The sequence below is a fragment of the Rhyacophila brunnea genome, unplaced genomic scaffold (genome assembly GCF_057557595.1).
Source record: "Rhyacophila brunnea isolate RB1 unplaced genomic scaffold, BYU_Rbru_1.0 scaffold_4, whole genome shotgun sequence".
NCBI lineage: Eukaryota > Metazoa > Arthropoda > Insecta > Trichoptera > Rhyacophilidae > Rhyacophila > Rhyacophila brunnea.
Window position 1 is genome coordinate 7,420,000 of NW_028233068.1, and position 19,022 is coordinate 7,439,021.

The 19,022-nt window shown below is 34.0% G+C and overlaps 1 protein-coding gene across 3 annotated transcripts; it reads left to right on the forward strand.

Moving 5' to 3' along the window:
• The first annotated feature begins 3,983 nt into the window (after positions 1–3,983).
• On the forward strand, positions 3,984–18,912 carry pall (F-box protein pallbearer). Of its 3 annotated transcripts, none has more exons than XM_085954177.1 (9): positions 3,984–4,201; positions 6,553–6,680; positions 8,350–8,470; positions 8,601–8,796; positions 8,982–9,124; positions 10,385–10,472; positions 11,694–11,780; positions 15,978–16,106; positions 16,631–18,912. In XM_085954177.1, the coding sequence occupies exons 1-9, from the start codon at positions 4,076–4,078 to the stop codon at positions 17,599–17,601; spliced, it is 1,989 nt and encodes a 662-aa protein (XP_085810303.1). In that variant the 5' UTR covers positions 3,984–4,075; the 3' UTR covers positions 17,602–18,912. The 3 variants fall into 3 exon arrangements, with proteins under 3 accessions (XP_085810303.1, XP_085810304.1, XP_085810305.1); XM_085954178.1 differs by having other exon boundaries at positions 8,985–9,124; XM_085954179.1 differs by having other exon boundaries at positions 16,635–17,772.
• The last annotated feature ends 110 nt before the right edge of the window (positions 18,913–19,022 follow it).

Here is a 19,022-nt window from a genome sequence, read left to right on the forward strand (position 1 = left end):
ACTTTGTCAGTTATACGTATTTGTTTTCATTGAACTAAGACTACAATTTACAGATGGTGTTGGTTAGTTTTTAAAATTCAATTGAACCCTTCGATAACCAAGCCATAATAGATAATAGTCAAAAAATACTCCTCTATCTATAACACATCTATAATTATGATATTGAATCATACATTATTTTGGATACTTTATAGATAGAATGGTATTTTTATATATTATGGCTTGGTTTAAGCAGGGCTTAATGAATTTTAAAAAAACTGACCAACAACATGTGTAATGTATTCTTAATTCAACGAAAATCAATAAGTATGAATGAAAAATTGTGCACGATTTTGTCGGATTGCCCAAAACTATTATGGCTTAATTTAGGCAGGGCTTAATTGTTTTTTTTTAAAATAACCGACTCCATAATATGTAAATTGTAGTCTTAGTTAAATAAAAACAAATACGTATGACTGACAAAGATTAATACGCACTATTTATCTCAGTTCTTAGCAGCCTACCTCCACCCTTTGCTACTGCTGTTAATTATGTTTTTTTTAAATACCTGATCGTCTAAATAATTTTCAACTGTACGCGCGACGATATTTTGTACTCGCTTCGCATTCATTGAGAGAACGTGGAGTCAGACACACGTCACTTTGCTGCGTGATGGCGACGGGCCAATTAATTCTAAAATCGTGTAAAGATGACTAAAAACGTTACCCATTTACTTTAAAAAGAAAACATGTTAATGAATATATTATTATTGTTACTAATAGAATAATAAACAGAACATAAAATGGACGTATGTTGGATTTATATGAGAAATAATATTTCGTTTGACAGGCGTCTTTTGCACCCGCGACCCGCAATCCGCACATCGCCTAGCAACGATCTTTTTAGACCGTGCCTCAACTAATGCATGGCCTTTTAAGTATTGCGTAGATAAAAATAATACTTTAATCTCGTAAACTTATTTGAGATACCTAGAAACATTTCGAAACATACTTCAATAGAGAGGTTTTTCATAAAAAAAAATATGTGACAGTTACTTCGTAAGTATAGGTATATATTTTTTTAATTTATGTATTTTTCAAATAAGCCCAATGTAGGTTTGTAGAGTTATATTATGTTTAACTTACGAGAAAATGCCTTTGAAGGTACTCTAAAGTTCCAATTTCGGAGAAAAATGTAGCTAAACAGTGACATCCCTTGGCAAAATACCGCCCTTATTATTTTATAGGATCATGTTTGTTTTTAAAAATTTAATAGTATAATAAAATTAATTACCGAGCGTATTTGTGTCACTTATTTTATATTATAATGTTTCTACCGATAGTTGAGCTCAATAAAATTATTTTTAATTAAAAATCGTTCTTCCTAATATTACAAACAGATCGACATGAATAAATCTATCTAATGCCATTACATTATTATTTTTTTAGTATTTAAGTAGGTACGTATTTTTATTAGATACGTTGTAATATTATGTGCAATATTTTATATATTAAGTTTAATTAAATAAGTACTAATTATTTCTTTCAGGCAATGTTATTAAATTTAGTCATATTTTTAATTTATTGGTACCTAAGTTTTGTGTGAAAAAAAACAAAACAATATTACCTAACCAAGTAAAACACAATAACTATTAAATTGTGTGGTTTTCATTAAAATTTACTACAATAAGTTGTTTATTAATTATGTTGTAGGTATTATCAAAGCATTTAATTGTTTTGTAATTGGAATGCTATTACCAAAATAAATTGTGCAATATTTTTTTATTATTATGTTTACTTGCTCCTTGTGTACCTAGTTATTCTAATATTTAATTATTTTAATAAATCCATGATTTGCTGTTATAAAACTTTTCGTATTTTAATTATCACCCACCTATATTTATTATATTATCATTATTTTTATATGTACATACGTAGGTAATCATTGTCCTATGGGTTTTGGAGCCCATTAATAGCTTCTTCAGAAACAGTGATGATTTTCTACGAAGAGGATTAATAATATTTGAGGATAGTTATGTATATAAATTAAAAATAAGATAATTAAAAAAGCACTTCGTTAATTAATTTTGAACCTGACTCGCCTGAAGTTTGAGAATCGTTGGTAGCCAATTGCACAAATCCTGGACCACTAAGGCCATCCGCCCACATGAATACTCAAAAAAGACGGGACTGAAACTCCAGTATCTAGCTAATGTATTTTCGATGACGGCTCGCTGACGGCAAGACTGAAATCTCTCAGTTTCAAATCGTCCGCAACTGAAACCTAGGAGACGCGACATGCTAGTCTCCCAGTCTCTCAGTTATCAGTCAAACAGTGGTACCAATACCAGTAGATTCAATGAAAATCATATTTTCTTACCAAAATTGGTAAGACTGGACTGAAATAAACAAGCAATAACAAGACGTCAAGACGTCAAAATTTAATTAAGGATGGGCGAACCGATTTTTAATTATATGTGGCAGATGTTGAGAAATACTCCTGCCTGTATAATTACAGGCTGCCAGAATATCCTTGTAAAGATATTGCGGAAAAAGCTTAGAATGAAGTAGGAAAAACAATGGGTTTGACAGTTTGAGTTTATGGGATTATTAGGTTTCAGTAGCGCCGTGTGCGAGGAATTAGTCACTGGCCAGTTTATGAGTTCCATCACCAACCGGTTCGTCAGATTTTAGTTTCTGCGTGAGCGGATGGCCTTATAATTAATCACATGTGAAACTCATCGTGATTGTTTTAAAATGACTTTGTTTTTTAACGGAATTTTGATTAGTTATCCTCCTTCCACTGACTAGGCCAGGGGTCGGCATAAGCGGCTCTTTGCATAGACGTTTTCAGCTCTTCAGACATAAACTCCAATTTCACCTCATCTCAAGCAGCCTTGCAGTTTGTGAGATAGAGAAAAATGAAAAACAGTTTTGGTGAACGTTTTTACCAGTTCAGAGAAAATAAGACTAACTACACTAGCTTTTATCGTACGTCCTCTCAAAATAAATGTCAATGAACTTAACTTGACATTGTTCGACACAGTGATGTTGGTTCACTCCAGATGCAGTTAATAGCTTTAAAAAGCAAGGAACTGTAGAGCAACAAATTCACAGATCTGACCAGCCGTTTGGAAGAACTCGAAAAAAAGAAATCCAATTTGATTTCTCAGCATATAAGTGGACAGCTATAAAACAATAGCCTAAAAAAGAAACAATAAATCGTCACTGTTCTGGCAGAAGACACTAATTCGAAAAAAAGACATATTGAGTTAGTTATACCAAAATGTTCTTTATTTCAAACTTTACCGTCTGGAAACGTTCTTAATAAATAAACAGTCTTTATCTTAAAGTCATCCTTTTTACGATTACTTAAAAAACTCACATGATAAACCATTTCAAACATTTTAACAACTTCAAAGTCAAATTACTCAAAACTAGTATTCTCCAGTTAGTGTGTTCTACCAGAACAGACGAAATTTACATGGAATAGTCGGCCTGAAATATATGACGCGTTAATAAAATTTGCTTTCGATATTCTCACAATCTTTGGCCCTACATATATAATGTGAACAAACATTCTCATCTATGAACAAAATAAAAAATAAACTTAGAAGCAGAATAACGGATGAGAATTTACAATCATGTATTCAATAAATAGGTAGCTATTATTTGCCAGATATGGTAAAGTTATCAAAAGCGATGAATGGACGCCGTTCTATAATTTTTTTTTAATAAAAAATCTTGAACTCCCCCCCCCCCCTAAAAATCCATATCCATTTACATAGCATGTATATTACATATATGCGGCTCTCTGGTACCTTTGTTATCCTGTTTCCTTGACCATTTGGCTCTTCTCACTTGACAAACTGCCGACCCCTGGACTAGACTGTTGACATAATAGATTTTTTCTGTTCGTGTATCCATAACAATTGAAGTGACGTCGTATTATTATGCTGGCAATATTAAACACAAAAAAACACAAAACATTATACGTGTGGCAGCACATTTCTGTCAGCTTGAACGGACATTAATTACGTAGAAAATTGTCGGGTGTTGTTTTATTATTGTCGTATTTCTAACATAAATGAAAAGTAATGTTGACATTTGAGAACTACGGGGCCCAAGATCAGGGCACCATGCATCTTTTAGATCTGCCAGTTGTTATGATCGAGCACGTATTCTCCTTCTTGACCTACGATGAGGTAGCCAAAAACAGGATCGTAAGTAAAATGTATTAATACATTCGGAGATCGTGACTCTAAATTACAAGGAGTTGATGTTTATTATAATATTTAGACCCAATTCTCTAAGCTGCCACCCGTAGCTGAAATGTATTAAGTATTCCGCACCATTGTGTAACTGAATTGTTCTAGAAAACAATAATATTTACGGATGTACCTACTTACATAGATTTATCTTATTATTATATCGATCAAAAGCATACACAGATCGGCGACAAAGTATCTTAGCGGAATAATGTCCAAGATTGTACACTATATTTAAAAATATACGAGTGAACATAAGAAAAACGGAATGAGTTCAATTTATAAATCTAGGTGATCAAAATATTACAAAACCTTTTATACCAATATTTACCCCATAATAATATATCAACAATATGATAACACAGCGAAAGTATGTATAATCATTACCGGTCCGATCCAGAATGACATTCTTCCCATGTCTGTTCTATGGTTTATCGGTAATTTGCTTCCATTGCATAGTCATCGCAACTTCTGGCGCATTGTCTTGAAGACAAATGACAATTTTTGTCAGCATTCCAGGTCTCTTCTTGATTTCTTTGTTCAGTTGGGCTTACTAATGTGGTGTGTTCCATATACAGTACTCTCTCAGTAATCCGCCACCCCGAAAACCAGACAAATGTCCAATTAGTGAAAACGGCGAATTACAGTGCATACATACAAAATATGGTAAAAATTAAAAAAGGTATTTTGTAAAAATAGTTTTTTTGAGGAATTTGTACTAGCAAATTACGGTTTTATTTATAATCAAATCAAGTACATAAATTTACTAAATTATACATATTTATAAACTGGGTACTACCTAGGGATAAACTACCTAAATATTAAACAGTAAATCACTTGACACAACCAGTTGTTCAGTGTGGCAGATATTCTTGAATGGCTTAGGATTCCTGGCTTTCCCTATGACCAAAAGCCTCAGTTTGTGTGTCGCGGTTGCATTGGAGCACGGCATTGTGATACGGTCCTTGGGTAATTTCCTCCCTGGTACGTTTTATGAAGAAGCTTCCAAAATAAACCTGTCTACCTGCGGTTGCATTGGAGCGCGGCATTGTGATGCGGTCCTTGGGCACTTTCTTCCCTGGTACGTTTTATGAAGAAGTTTCCAAAATAAACCTGTCTACTTGCGTTGTATACTTGTACGCGGCGGACTACTGAATTTGACAATCGAATACCGGCGAATTATAGAGCTTGATTTTGTGCTTTCAACTAGTAAAAATAACGGCGGATTATAGTAGTTGTCGGATTATTGAGAGTGTTCTGTATTGTTTTACCCATATCCAAGTAATCAGCTTGTTAATGTCAGTATAATCACAAAAAATTGAAACCATCTCACTTTGCCAGCTGACAAAATTGACGGAACCGTTATGCCAGCATTGTTTCGATTCTTCGTACTTTGGTTGATAGTGGTGAATTTCCATCTCATCCATAGTTACAAATCGTACCAGGATCAACATCAGGATTAGTACCAAATATCACCAGCACTCGTGAATTTAGTGGATTTTGAAAATAGCCGATATACTTGATTATTTGTTAGGTTAGGTTAGGTTATTATTCTTGAATTCATGATGTTTGCCGAAATCGGATATGAAAATTGCCACTGTTCCCGCCTGGCTTCCAGTAGAAAGACTTGTACTGAGTTTTCTTTCTTGATAATTAAAAATAGGGTAGATTTGCCGCAGATGCCCGCATGAGATTTTATAACTTTCTTTTTAGACCAAACCAAACCAAACCTAACTTACCCCAACCTAATATAATCTTAATTTGTGATAATGATGCATCAAAAAATTTCAAATTTTAAATTAACAATTATTGGATCGGAAAGCATCTGCGCCGACAGAAAAAGATATTTAATATAATTGTATACATGGAATAAACTGTTGAATAAACTGAAAAAACTGCGGCACAAGTAAGCAAAAATAGTTATATTTGGTCGACTAATCTTTGTGACTGGTGCAAACTAGCACGTTTTGATGAAATTTTTCCGGAATGAAAAATTTTAATGTTTTATATTGCAAACAAACTGGTAGGTATATTAATTAATAAAGTGCCCATCTGCGCCATCTAAAGTTTCTTATATGCTCAAGTGAGTAATGCAAAAATAAAAATGGTAAGAAGTACTAGCCGGAGCTTTGTTCTATTTTATTTTTGATAATAAACGAAAATCTGATTTAGCCCTAGCCCCTAGAAGAATATTTGCCATGTGTGGTGTCAGAAACCTCAACACCCATGAAGTAGAAGGTTTCGAGAACTAAAAGTTCATATATTATAGTCCAAATTCTGGCTCTCCAATGGCTGTATTTTTTTAGATCTGCAAGGATTTTGATTCAATCTGTCAACGAATGCTGAATCGAGGGTTCCTACTCATTGAAAGGCGGCATGCTCTCAGCCTAAAAGCAATAAAGACGCAACTACCACGCAGAGAAAGTGAAAGAAGGTAAATAATATACTTATCAACCAATTATTTAAAATTTTCAAAAATATAATATAGATATAGATGAGTAAAATATAATCCAAATATTTTTTATGCCACTGGAAAAATCCCAAATGCGAGAATCCTAGTCTTAAATGATATTATTTCGCTGCCCATTGCCATTATAATTTTTATTAAATTATGTCAATCGATAAACGCAGTCAAACTTCACTTGAGACTGTGGTGACCTCAGTCTTGATAATCTGCTCCTGAGACATTACCAGGCATAAAAAACTGCTGATACGCTCGATTAAGACTGAATATGGTGCGGGCCGGGTTGATTTGGAGGAGACTTTGTTTGTGCTGCCACTTTTGGAGCAATCTTTATGCATCAAAATAATTGTACACTATTGATCTTACAGTTTGAGCTTACGTGAAGTTATAGTCTTACGGATGCGGTTAAGCCCTGTGATCGAGCAACATTGTTTTTTTGCATATGAATTTGATATGTGATTTTTTTGTAGTTATATTCATATCGGCATATTATATTTTCTATATTTGCTCCGGTTATTAGTATTGTAAAACATTGCACTGTATTTATAATATTGCCATTAGAAGCAGTGTTGTTATTCCATCTGGATCCGACGGTTTACTATGGAAGATTTTATTTGCAGAAGGGAATGTGTTGGACAAACTGCCGAATCTAATGTTAGTGATGTGAAATTTGAAATACCTAAGTTTTTAGAGTATAATGACTATACCATTGTAAACAATACTGTTGTCTGCACTACATCGACTGCCTATATTGATGGGCTGGTATTTTGTTCCGATAGTGGATCAGATTCAGAGACATTTTATGGAGAAATGTCCATCCACTAAAAAGTGTGTTCCAGCAAAAAGGTACTACGAGAATCGAGATACATTTGTGCAAACAATGTAATGTGGCATTATGTGTGGAACGTTGTTTCAAAATTTACCTTTCCTTAGAAAAATACAGTGTATAAAGTGGCTATGGTAAAGTGACACATTCGCGGATATGACGTCTATTATAGACGTCATATTTTGTGAGATGTGATATGACCGGACATCCATTGACATCCTGTACTGTGGAACGGAATACGACACAACGTTTGTAGAAGTCGTATTTTGGATTAAAACAATATGTTCCCTGCTACTTGTGTCATGGTGCGAACATATTTCCATTAGATAGTGTCGTATCTAAAGAGTTCACTTATTTCTATATATCTAAATCGAAAATTTAAAAAATTTTAATTTTAATATGTGTGTATCACTAACATGTGTCCGCAAATGTGTTAAGATCTGAAGTTTTGATATAAGTATAATATTTATTATTTTAGTGTGAAATCGTTGACAAAAAATAGAGAAATGTGTTAATTTGGTAAGGTATCACAATTTTTTTATCATTCTATGCGTATTTCATATTTTTCACGTGATTTATTTTATTCCAAAAAAATAGCTGGTTTAAAGGTATTGACCTAGTAAAATTTGGCTGGCAGTGCAAAAGTTAAGGAAGAATTATTTAAACTACAACTGAGACATGTCCCAGTCAAGTGTTTGTGTCTGCGCTAGGTGTAATCTTGGTGTTTCAACCAAATTAACTGTTTACTAAGATACCAGAATGTTTATGGTATTGTATATTGTTTATTCTCTATGTATTGTTTAATTGTTATAGATTCCATGCATTTGCAAAACACAATGATATCCTGACGTCAATTGAAACACGATTATCGATGCTAAGCATGACTTATGCTAAATTCATCGATCAAAATGTCTGCTGCTTCATTCCGGGAAAGGTTGGTTGTAAAATATATTTAGGAATTAGACCTAAACCGTTTTGTATTTAAGTTATTTAGTCGTGTTACATACGAAGTTGTCGTATATATTATTTTTTTATTTTGTTGCATTTTTATAATAAATTTACAGGTTATCGATGAGATCGATCGATTGTTGGGCATAGTCGAACATTCTCCAGTGCTACCCCGGGCCCATGAGGTCTTGCAAGAGCTCAGAGACATATCCAGTATGGCCATCGAACACTTTGATGATAAAATCTCACCTGAATTGCGGCAAAGGATGATGGGCGGGAAGCCATTCAATGCACCTCCACCCGATCCAAATTGTAAGTGAAACTGAATTATTATATTCATAGATGTCAATTAACACAAATCATTTTGATTAACGCCAACTGAAATACTATACACTATGAACTCGTCTAAATTGTCAGTCTGCATAACTCATGGAATTTTATTTTTGGAGACGAGACAGATAACAGCATTTGTTTTAGGGTTTAAATACTATTTTTAGCAGCAGCAGCTTCCGGTGCCGATGGAAACCAGCCGTTTTCGCCCGACAACGGTTCCGAATTGCTATGTATCAGAAATCGCTGCTTCAGAAACCATCGAACCATTCTGCAGCTCTCCAAGAGATATTGCAGAGTTTTTAAAAGGGTAAAAATATTTCACTTGATCTTCTTATTAGTATTATATCGTAGACAATTAATCTGTTTAATTCAGATTTTTGCAAAGTACAGTCATATCTTCAGGGTTGACGACAGGCAGTGATCCTTCCGTGCATCACGATGTTTGAGTCCTAGTTTCGCCAATCCTTTCCAAGTGTACGTTTCACAATTTTATTGTTTATTTTCCCCATCTGGCCCTCTCCTTAACTTCGCGAATTTCTGGCTATTGATCTGTTATGTGATCTCTGGAGGTTTTGCCTTTGGTGCATCTAAGAATCTTCATTTTCTAGCAACATACATTTAGTTTTGTTAGTGTCTGCTCTAACCTCAATTACGTATTTCATAAAAATACATTCGCCTTATAAATAGGTGTTTTGCGGCCGTGTTTTTCCAAACAATGTCTTGTAGATCTACTCAGGTGGCTGTAACTTTATTTGTCTATTTACCGTATAACTTAACAATAAATAATTGATACTCTGACTTACGATAAACATTTCACATAAGCATCAATTCCGGTAGTTTCATCAGAAAATATGACGTATATAGAGCGATGTCGAGCTAAAAAAACGATGCAATAAGCTTCATGTAAGAGCAGTCGAAAATCGTATAGGTAACAATAACTAAATTCATGCTCACTAGAAGACATCGCAATCTGCCTTCAAGGCTAAATTCGGCCCCTTAGAGTCAAAAAAACGTATTTCATTTTTCTCTACTTTACAGGAGACCCCAAACAGAAGTAAATTTACATTAAAGAGACATTAGCAAGAACGTGTTTGCAGGAGATATGTATTGACTTATCTTTTATCCATTGAATTATTTGATAAGTTTCTTTGTCACTTAACATGACATGTCATTTAATGTCCAATACCACACGTAACTCAAAATTGTTAAAAATTATGATAGGTGTCTTTGACTCTAAGGGGCCGAATTGTTCCACTATAAAACCTATTATATCAGTGTATGGCGTGAATATCTTGATGAATCTAAACACATCAATGTAATGCGCGCCGGCTAGACGCTCATGCTTTACCACAAACCTGCGCAAACCAGTTTGTATCGGGAAGCCCGTGTGTATGGATGGGAAAACTGTAACTCGCGCAAACCGAAAAGTGCGGCCTGCGCAAAATTCGACTAAATGAAAATGTCAACGAATGAACCAAAATGTCCGTCATTACATCCGAGATGTCCGAGATCGTAATAACCTAGTTCGACTGTATGTATATTTCAATAGTTTCAATAATTTTTACAGATGAAACTGTACAAACGGCAGCTTTGTAACCAGAATAGACACATTAAAGAGTTATCAAGACGTCAGGCGGATCAAGATGGAAATATGGGTAACATTTTTATCTAATGACGAATCATTTAAGTTTAAAAATCAAAATTTTGTAAATACAACTTTCAAGATGCAATTATCTGATATAATAATTTTACATTTTCCAATAAATCAACTTGGTACTTTTATGCGTAATATAACCGTATGTCCGGACAACTGAGGGAGGATGTATTCGAATGCCCACCAGCTGTGTTATAAGCCTGAAATACGCACTGGCCTTCTGCGCAGTTCCAATTTTTGAAAACATTGTAATCAAGTCGATAACAAAATGGCAGAAAATATTCAGAAACATTTTGCAAAGCATAAAAAGATTTATTGGAAGGTTCGTAAGCACATACTATTGTGTTATCGTTAGTCTTACCATGTAATCCAATTTTAACCAGGATTGTCGCGGCTTGGTGATGGGCTCCAAAGTCCTGACCGGTTTATCACTGTATCCGGGTTTATAATGTTATAGTATGTATTTTCTGATCGACACGCGAAAGATAGATAATTTGAACCATCTATTATACATTTTTTTTTAAATTACATTTATGTATTATTATTTATTTTGAATTATCTGCAAGCTATTCTAACAAATCACATAACATCCAAAAAGAGCTACATGTGTTAAATATATCACATTTATCACTTTCTGTATTCAGGCGTTTAATTAAATAAGTTAACCGTCTGAACTGTCAAAAAGTGCTATCTTTTAACAGCCCCTCTCTTGGCTGTGTTAACATATAAAGTGAGACAGAATATCTCAATTTTACATGTTGAGAATTGAGATACATGATCTGAATGTTTTTAAATATGATTACATCATGGCCGCCGTCTTAATTTTTAGTTCCCCGCGAGCTGTCAAATATTGAGTGGCTAGTAGCAGGTAGTAGTAACATAATAGTTGTTTTACTGCAATTACATTTTGTGCAGCAATCGCAATGACATAACTAATAAAATTGTAGGTTATGTTGATATGTCTGACTTATACAAAATTCTTGGGTTCGGGCGTATCCCCCATGACGAACATACCCGAATTTGACCGACATGTCTACCAAACCTAAATTTTCGCCATATTACGAATTAACCGATTATTGTAGATAGCTGTCGATAACCGCCTTGCGTATGGAATGCCTTCCGTGTTAATTTAGACAAATGAAAATTAACATAGTAAGCTTTTGTCTACTGTATTGGACAGGTACTACCAATTTTTTTAATATTAGTTTTGCAATCATTTTAGCTGAACTGAAAAAGAGAATTGAAGAATGCGATGTCAAGTACCAGGAGTTGACCCACAGCCAAGTGTCCGGAGGAAAGGGAATCAAAGGTTTGCTATTATTATAATATCATGTCACCTTCTTCTATTGGAACCATGTCTATTACTGGACATTGGCAATGAATTCCATCAGTTACCATTCTGAACACTCGAACAGGAAGCTGTAATCTAGCTAACCTCTCGGAAAGAGTTCTTGACACTAAAGCGCGAATCAAATTGAGGTGCATGTCGCCTATCACGTGAGGTCACAGTAAGCTGCCGCTACGGAAAAAAAGTGTCTAATGTCGTTTTTCTTGGTGTTTAAAATGACAAATTTGATCTATGGTTTCGTCATTTTGCAGAATATTTTGATCACCATCTCTGTAAATTCACTGAAGAATGACACTGATGAAGAGTGCCAACTATAATGTATTAGTAATTTGAATTATTATTAATTATTCATTAAAGGCATGTATGATAAAAACGTTCATTGAGGCATGCAGGTGTCGATGCAGTGCAGTCCAATGTGAGGTGACCTCATTGTTCTGGTGATTTTGGCAGATTTTGCTAATGGACAATGTTCGTTTAAAGGTTCAAAATGTGCTACGGGATGGGAGCATCAGTCTGATAACATTTTAAACACCAAGAAAAACGACATTAGACACTTTTTTTCCGTAGCGGCAGCTTACTGTGACCTCACGTGATAGGCGACATGCACCTCAATTTGATTAGAACTTTACACATTTTCATCCATTAATCTTCTAATAGTTCAGTGTTTGCCATGCCTAATGGTGAAATATTTAATGACTTTTCAGTCTCGATCTGCCGCGTTACACTTACCTTAAAACTGTCAATCTTTTTAATCCTCAAATTACACAAACTGATGCAATTCCCATCGATCGTCGGTGTGGCATCATAAGAATGTCATTTTGAATCAGTTTGGATAACCTGGAGTAAAATAGAAAATATTATATTCTCGCCAGATCACCCTCGACAATTGGACATGGTTATGCAGAAAATAGCCAGTGCACAAAAAATAAAAAAAATTAGATATGATATAGATCAGATGCGAGAAGGTTTTCTCTACGTTTTGCTGAAAATAGCCAAGCTGCAAAAAAATTATTCTTCAAATAAAATAAAATTTTACATTTTTAATATCATGTTGTTGCTAAAGTGCCATTATCTCAGCTTGACATTATTGTGGACTGGCTACATTCTGCATAACTACGTTCAATTTAGTTAATGATTTTGTGCAAAAATTGGCAACAATGGCCGAAAATATGCTCGTTATGGTGGCATAATGTTGACATTTGCTTTCAAACATTGTCACACAGATGTTAATCAATATTTGAACAGGCAATAATAATTTTAAATATAAATGTAGTGAACACGATCAGTAAACACTCCAGTAGTTTGCGGTGACGTTTGAAGTAAGAAAATATGAAGTTTACGTTTATATGTCATACTAGTTGAGTCTGTTACTATAGTAAAACCTCATTACATAATAAGAACACGGATAATTCGAAATTCGCCGTGAATTGAAATTTTTGCGAAAAAAAATCCCTCGAACATTATTTTCATATAAAACCATACCTTTAATTCGAATTTCGCAATACGAAATGATTTCAGAGTCCTGGCATATAAAAATATTCAATAAATCGTAATAAAGTACACTATTTCATGAGCCAGTCATTGAAAAGTGACAGACTTTTTTTAAAACATTATAAATTACTTATTTTATGAAGGTATTAACACTTTACGGTCCGGTCACGCCACATTGGCGTCCTTTGCAAGCCGAACGTTACGATCCGGTGACGCCTACGTGGCGTCCTCACATAGGCATATCTTTACTGTGAAAAATAAATATGAAATTTAATATTTGGTTGCAAGATCTATCGACAGATGGTTGAATGACATGTGCAAGAAGTAAAAGCATGATGGAAAAAAAATATTTCGGGGTTTTTACAGAGATGGCGGACGTAATACCATTCAGTATTTTTTTGTACCTATACCATTTTTTTTATTAGTTACAAGCCCATTTCTAGACGGGTGAATCACGAGACGTAAACAAAAAAGGTAATAAACACTCAATGTTATATTCCAGTGTCGTCACTTCAACTTCGAAATTTAATTGTCGACCCTTTTCAGTGGTAGTCACCCATTTATGAACCTGCATTCTTTTTTTTTTTAAATGAACGCGATTTTTAGCTATGAAATTGCATCCTATTTGATAATTTGTCATTAATGGTTTACTACCCATGAAACATCCACCATGCTTCATCATCCATGATAGAAATCTTAACTTGAAAATGAGAACAGTTATAAATGTGAACTTGTATCGCGTTGTCATTTTCGTTCGCTTTTTTCGGGAGATTATTGCTTGTGTAACTGCATAAATAATAGCTATTATTATTTATATTGCACTAATTTCATTGAAAAAATAATTAATCTAAGTATATTTTAGCTAGGATATATATTTTTTATTAGTTTTATCTCCAAAAAAACTTTTAAAAATGGAGGACCATTCGTTTTTAAACAGAGGAAAACTATGCGGATTGTATGTCAGATATTCCCAGTGACTGAAGGTATCGGAGATTTTAGTGTAATTTTCAATCACAATCAAATATTTCCGGGGATTTCCGCAACTAATAAACGTTTAAGAAGAAAGTGTAAAGTGTGTTCCTCACATAAACTTCGAAAAGAAACTATTTACATGTCCAAAGAGTGTAAAGTACCTCTACATCTACATATTGGTAATTGGTTTTCTTCGTATAATTTAAAAAAAAGTGTATTAGTTGGTAGTTCATTTTACATTCATAGTTTTATAAACTATTTCAAATAATTTCAGCTTTAGTGTGATAATAATTATTTCGTGCCTAGCCAGTTATCTAAAGGTATTATCCATAAGATTGAGTGTTGATTCAAATATTTTTGTGGAATGTAGATGTTTGTTTTACAATCCTATTGCTCATAGATTTTGTTATATGAATTTTTTACGCACGCCTCTGCACTGTTATTGGATTGTCTCGATTCCTACAATAATACCAAATTGTAATAAGCGGTGGGAATGTATATGCGTGCATTTTATTTATTTGAATTTACTCGAAAATATGCACGCCACTGCACTGCCTTTATCGGCTTCGGGAATGAATGTGCATTTATTTTTAAACACTTCACAGTTTGTGTGAAGTCTTTGTTATTTTATTATATTTGATAATCAGAGATATGAGTAGCTAGCGCTAAAAATGAATTGATACGTATTCTATAGCGGTGTAAAACATTTTGTATTTGAATATTTTATTATATTTTTTTAATTAAAAAATAATATATTGTGATGCTTTATATCAATAGGCTGTTTCCTTTACATTATATTTAACAAATTGAACTAATCTAATAACATATAATAAATAATATACGAAAATTTACAAATTATATACTTTACCTCTATGGAACGCGGGCCAGAGGTTGACAAGTGTTGAATAAATGACACAATTTGATGCATTGATATATTTTAAGTATTTTCTGAAAATTTTATTGAAATATATCAATAGGTTCAAAAGTTATATCATTTTTAACTTCGCGATCGAAATTTGTTGATTTTCATTAAAAAATACCGGATATTGGCGTAGGTTCTTCGCGAAAATTCGCGGACCGTATAGTGTTAAGAATAATCCTGACATTTTATGACCCATCAGTGATACCACTCCACTCAAAGGTAAAACTATGTTTCAGGGCTGTAGGTAATTTACTTGTATATTGTATTTTCATATAGTTTTACTTGACAACCTATGCCAAACAATTGTGTTGACAAATTGGAAATATAAAAATCTTTCATATTTTTTTATAATTCTGGCTCAACACATAGTGGTAAATACCTACGTACATTACTTGGTGACTTCAATCAATGGATTAATGACACATGGTATTTGCACAGATTTTAATTTGAAAGAATTGTATCAGAATTTTTTTTCCCCCCCATACATTTCATATTTCGGTCCCGTGGAATTCGTATTAACGAGGTTTTACTGTATAATCATCGAGACAATCCAATTGATGTGTGAATCTTGTCTAATAGCTGTTTCTGGTTGGCAATTGTTCATTATCGAGTCTGCGAATTGATAAAATTGTTCATGAAATTTGGCCAATACAAAACAGTCATTCTTGAGGAGTAGTGAAGAGTAACTATTTGTCTATCTGGCAAAGGCACTACCACTTCTATTCCTCTTGCCCTCGGATACGAATGTAATATCATTAGAATTTTTGTTGTAGATATTGCAGTATCTCCCGCACTGAACTGCGTATCGAGTTCATCTAACCAGTCATCATCGGCCACATTAAAGAACTTCAGCAGTCAGATTAAGCTTGACCCGTCGCACCTGCACATGGGACCGACACGAGGTTATCAACCGACACTATTTGCTTACATATTTCCATAACGCCTTATTGTCTTTTCAGGAGAATTTGAAAAGTTTCAAATTGTATACTGATTGTGTTCATTCTCTTCCATACTTGTTTCTTTGTGTCAGTTAAAAAATTTAATGCATTTTCCACATAGGCCTATTTTATGTTTCTTATAAAAATCACATGCATTTTGCCCATTAATAATATTTGTAAAATCCCTGTCATACATACGACAAACAATTTATTCATTCTACATTCTCTTAAACATTCTATTAATCCGGTTTTGTAAAGAGATTCTACTAAATTTAAATTCATAATAAAAATTTATGAAAAGGCATTTTTATGTTCCTCAACCAAATCAGGATTATATTTTTTTGAAGTACAGAATCAAACTCTAGAACTCGAGGGCTCTGAATATTATTTCGACAGAACCGAACCCATTGCATTCTTATAACTAATCTCATTTTATATACCCATGTGAAAAGTTTTAAAATCTATATCAAACCTCCCACTTTTTGCAGGCAGGCCAAACATAAGGCCGCGAAAGGCATCTGTGGACCAACCGCCCAACAGGGAGCTCGCCTCGTTGACAAGTAAAGCTCGAGGACAACACGGTCACGGCAAGATGTCGCCCGCCGCATCCCGATCCGCGGTCAACAGACTCGCCGCCAGAGGATCTAAATCTGAGACTTTCCTGGAGACTTTACCAACAAACACTCTACGAGTTTATAAGAAAAGGAATGCATCCGAGTGTGTTGTAGGTGATGCAAGCATCGATAATAATGTAGATAGATCTTTGGTGAATTTTAGCGAACGAAGTAGTCGCAGTAAGACAGACAATCTTGGTTCTTTTGTTGATTGCACCAACGATAACAATTCGACCGCAGGACCTAGCTCCGCCTTTCAAAAAGTGACTACTGGTAAATGTTACAGTGGTCATATAAAACGTAGGAAAAGCTACGAGTCTTTATACAAAGCTTTCGCAATTATCGACGAGCCATCCGAGGCCGACAAATCTCATATGAATGCGCAGAGAAACAGCTCCGGTAACATTAGTAATGATCCCATCTTGAATCTTATCGCTAGAGGTCAAATTGCACTTCCGCCTCTCAATGCTGCAGATTATAACCCTAGGAAAAATTTTCTCGAGAATTTAATCCCTTTAATACCCGACAATGTTCAAAAAGATGGCGTAGATAGACCCCACCATGTAAAAAGTGTACCGACCGCAATCTGCGATGAGTTTGTCGCTGTGGGTAATAAACTTGTAGCTGTCAGTCAGCTCGGTGCGCCCGGACCTTCAGCTGGACCGATTGTCGATGTCGACGCCCCCCAAAACGTTGATATGTTTCAAAAGAGAAAGAGAGTTTACAGCGACGGTTGCATAGGTTGCTGGAATATGGATAAGATTCGTTTGATTCGGCAATGTAAAATTTGCGAAAAATCAAATCCTGAACTGCCGGGAGTCGACACTAAACGACACAAATCTTAAAATATGTAAGATAGTCTTGTAAATTTGGGTGCATAACTATTGTTGATTATGCTATGTAAAATACTTGGCAGCAAATAATCAAGAACCGAGACTAGTGATCAGAGGCAGGAAATCGTTAAATTGTCGATCCCGATGTTGTAAAATATTTTCATTTTTAAATCTATTCAACTTAAAAAAAAAAATATAAGTACCTACCTATGTACTGTTTATTTGGCTGATGTAAATAAGTTATGTTATTCAAATTAGATTGTCAATTAAATTTGACTGTTCCGTATATTTTTTCTTGATTGTACTAGTTTTTAGATAATAGGAAAATATATAACGAATTATGCTCGATCCAAATTAGGACGGTATATAGCTTGAATATACATGCTGTCTCGCTTTAACATTTCTCTCACGCAGTGGCTAATGGAATTTACTGCAGTTCCATGTGGTTTTTAATATCGATATTATTTCTACTCACTAGATGTAATATTTTATAAGCATTAATGCCATTTTAATTTCAACAGTGTTATGTTTTTGATTAGCAGTGTTTTTGAGCTATGTTCTGATAATGACTTCAGTAATTAATAAATTTATGGATATTAGCTGCGTCAACGATACAATGTTACATACGTAAAAAGATGGGGACAGCGTGTCCGATTTAGCTATCTGATTTCTTATGGCGGATACGCTATAGTTGAATTACTCGAGGTACAATTTACCGTATATAAAATTAATTGTTTTTATCTGGTAATATTTGATTACTGTTTTTTGAGAAATTATATAACACAAAATAGTGTTTATTTAAAATTCTATAAGAAAATATTCAACAAAGCTCATTTGTTTTACAAAATTCTATACACCTGTACTATCTTTTAATTATTATATTTTCGTATACTTAAGTTATTCAATATAATTGAGGGGTGTAGTAACCAACTGCAACAATCTACGAATGTATTAAAAATAAATTGAATAAGTTACATTATTAGGAGACGCCATATTCTTGTATGAACTCAAACTATTATGTATAATAATAATATTTCAATTGAAATTCGAAGAGAAGTTTGAAAACTGTAACACGACGCATATGCATGGCTATACTGCTCCAAAGGCTTGTTCGGATTAGTCGAGTGGCGGGTAATTTTGTAACTTAAGGTGACGCATCAGTGAAACGCTAAATAATTTTCAACTGTACGCGCGACGAAATTTTGTACTCGCTTCGCATTCCTTGAGAGAACGTCGAGTCAGACATACGTCACTTTGCTGCGTGATGGCGACGGGCCAATTAATTCTAAAATCGTGTAAAGATGACTAAAAACGTTACCCATTTACTTTAAAAAGAAAACATGTCAATGAATATATTATTATTGTTACTAATAGAATAATAAACAGAACATAAAATGGACATATGTTGGATTTATATGAGAAATAATATTTCG

Bases quoted from the DNA above. Each gene is read 5' to 3' on its own strand.
- pall (XM_085954177.1), top strand. From the start codon at position 4,076: ATGTTGACATTTGAGAACTACGGGGCCCAAGATCAGGGCACCATGCAT. The intron at 9,125-10,384 runs GTAAAAATATTT...TAATTTTTACAG, and splicing joins ATTGCAGAGTTTTTAAAAGG to ATGAAACTGTACAAACGGCA. The intron at 10,473-11,693 runs GTAACATTTTTA...CAATCATTTTAG, and splicing joins GGATCAAGATGGAAATATGG to CTGAACTGAAAAAGAGAATT.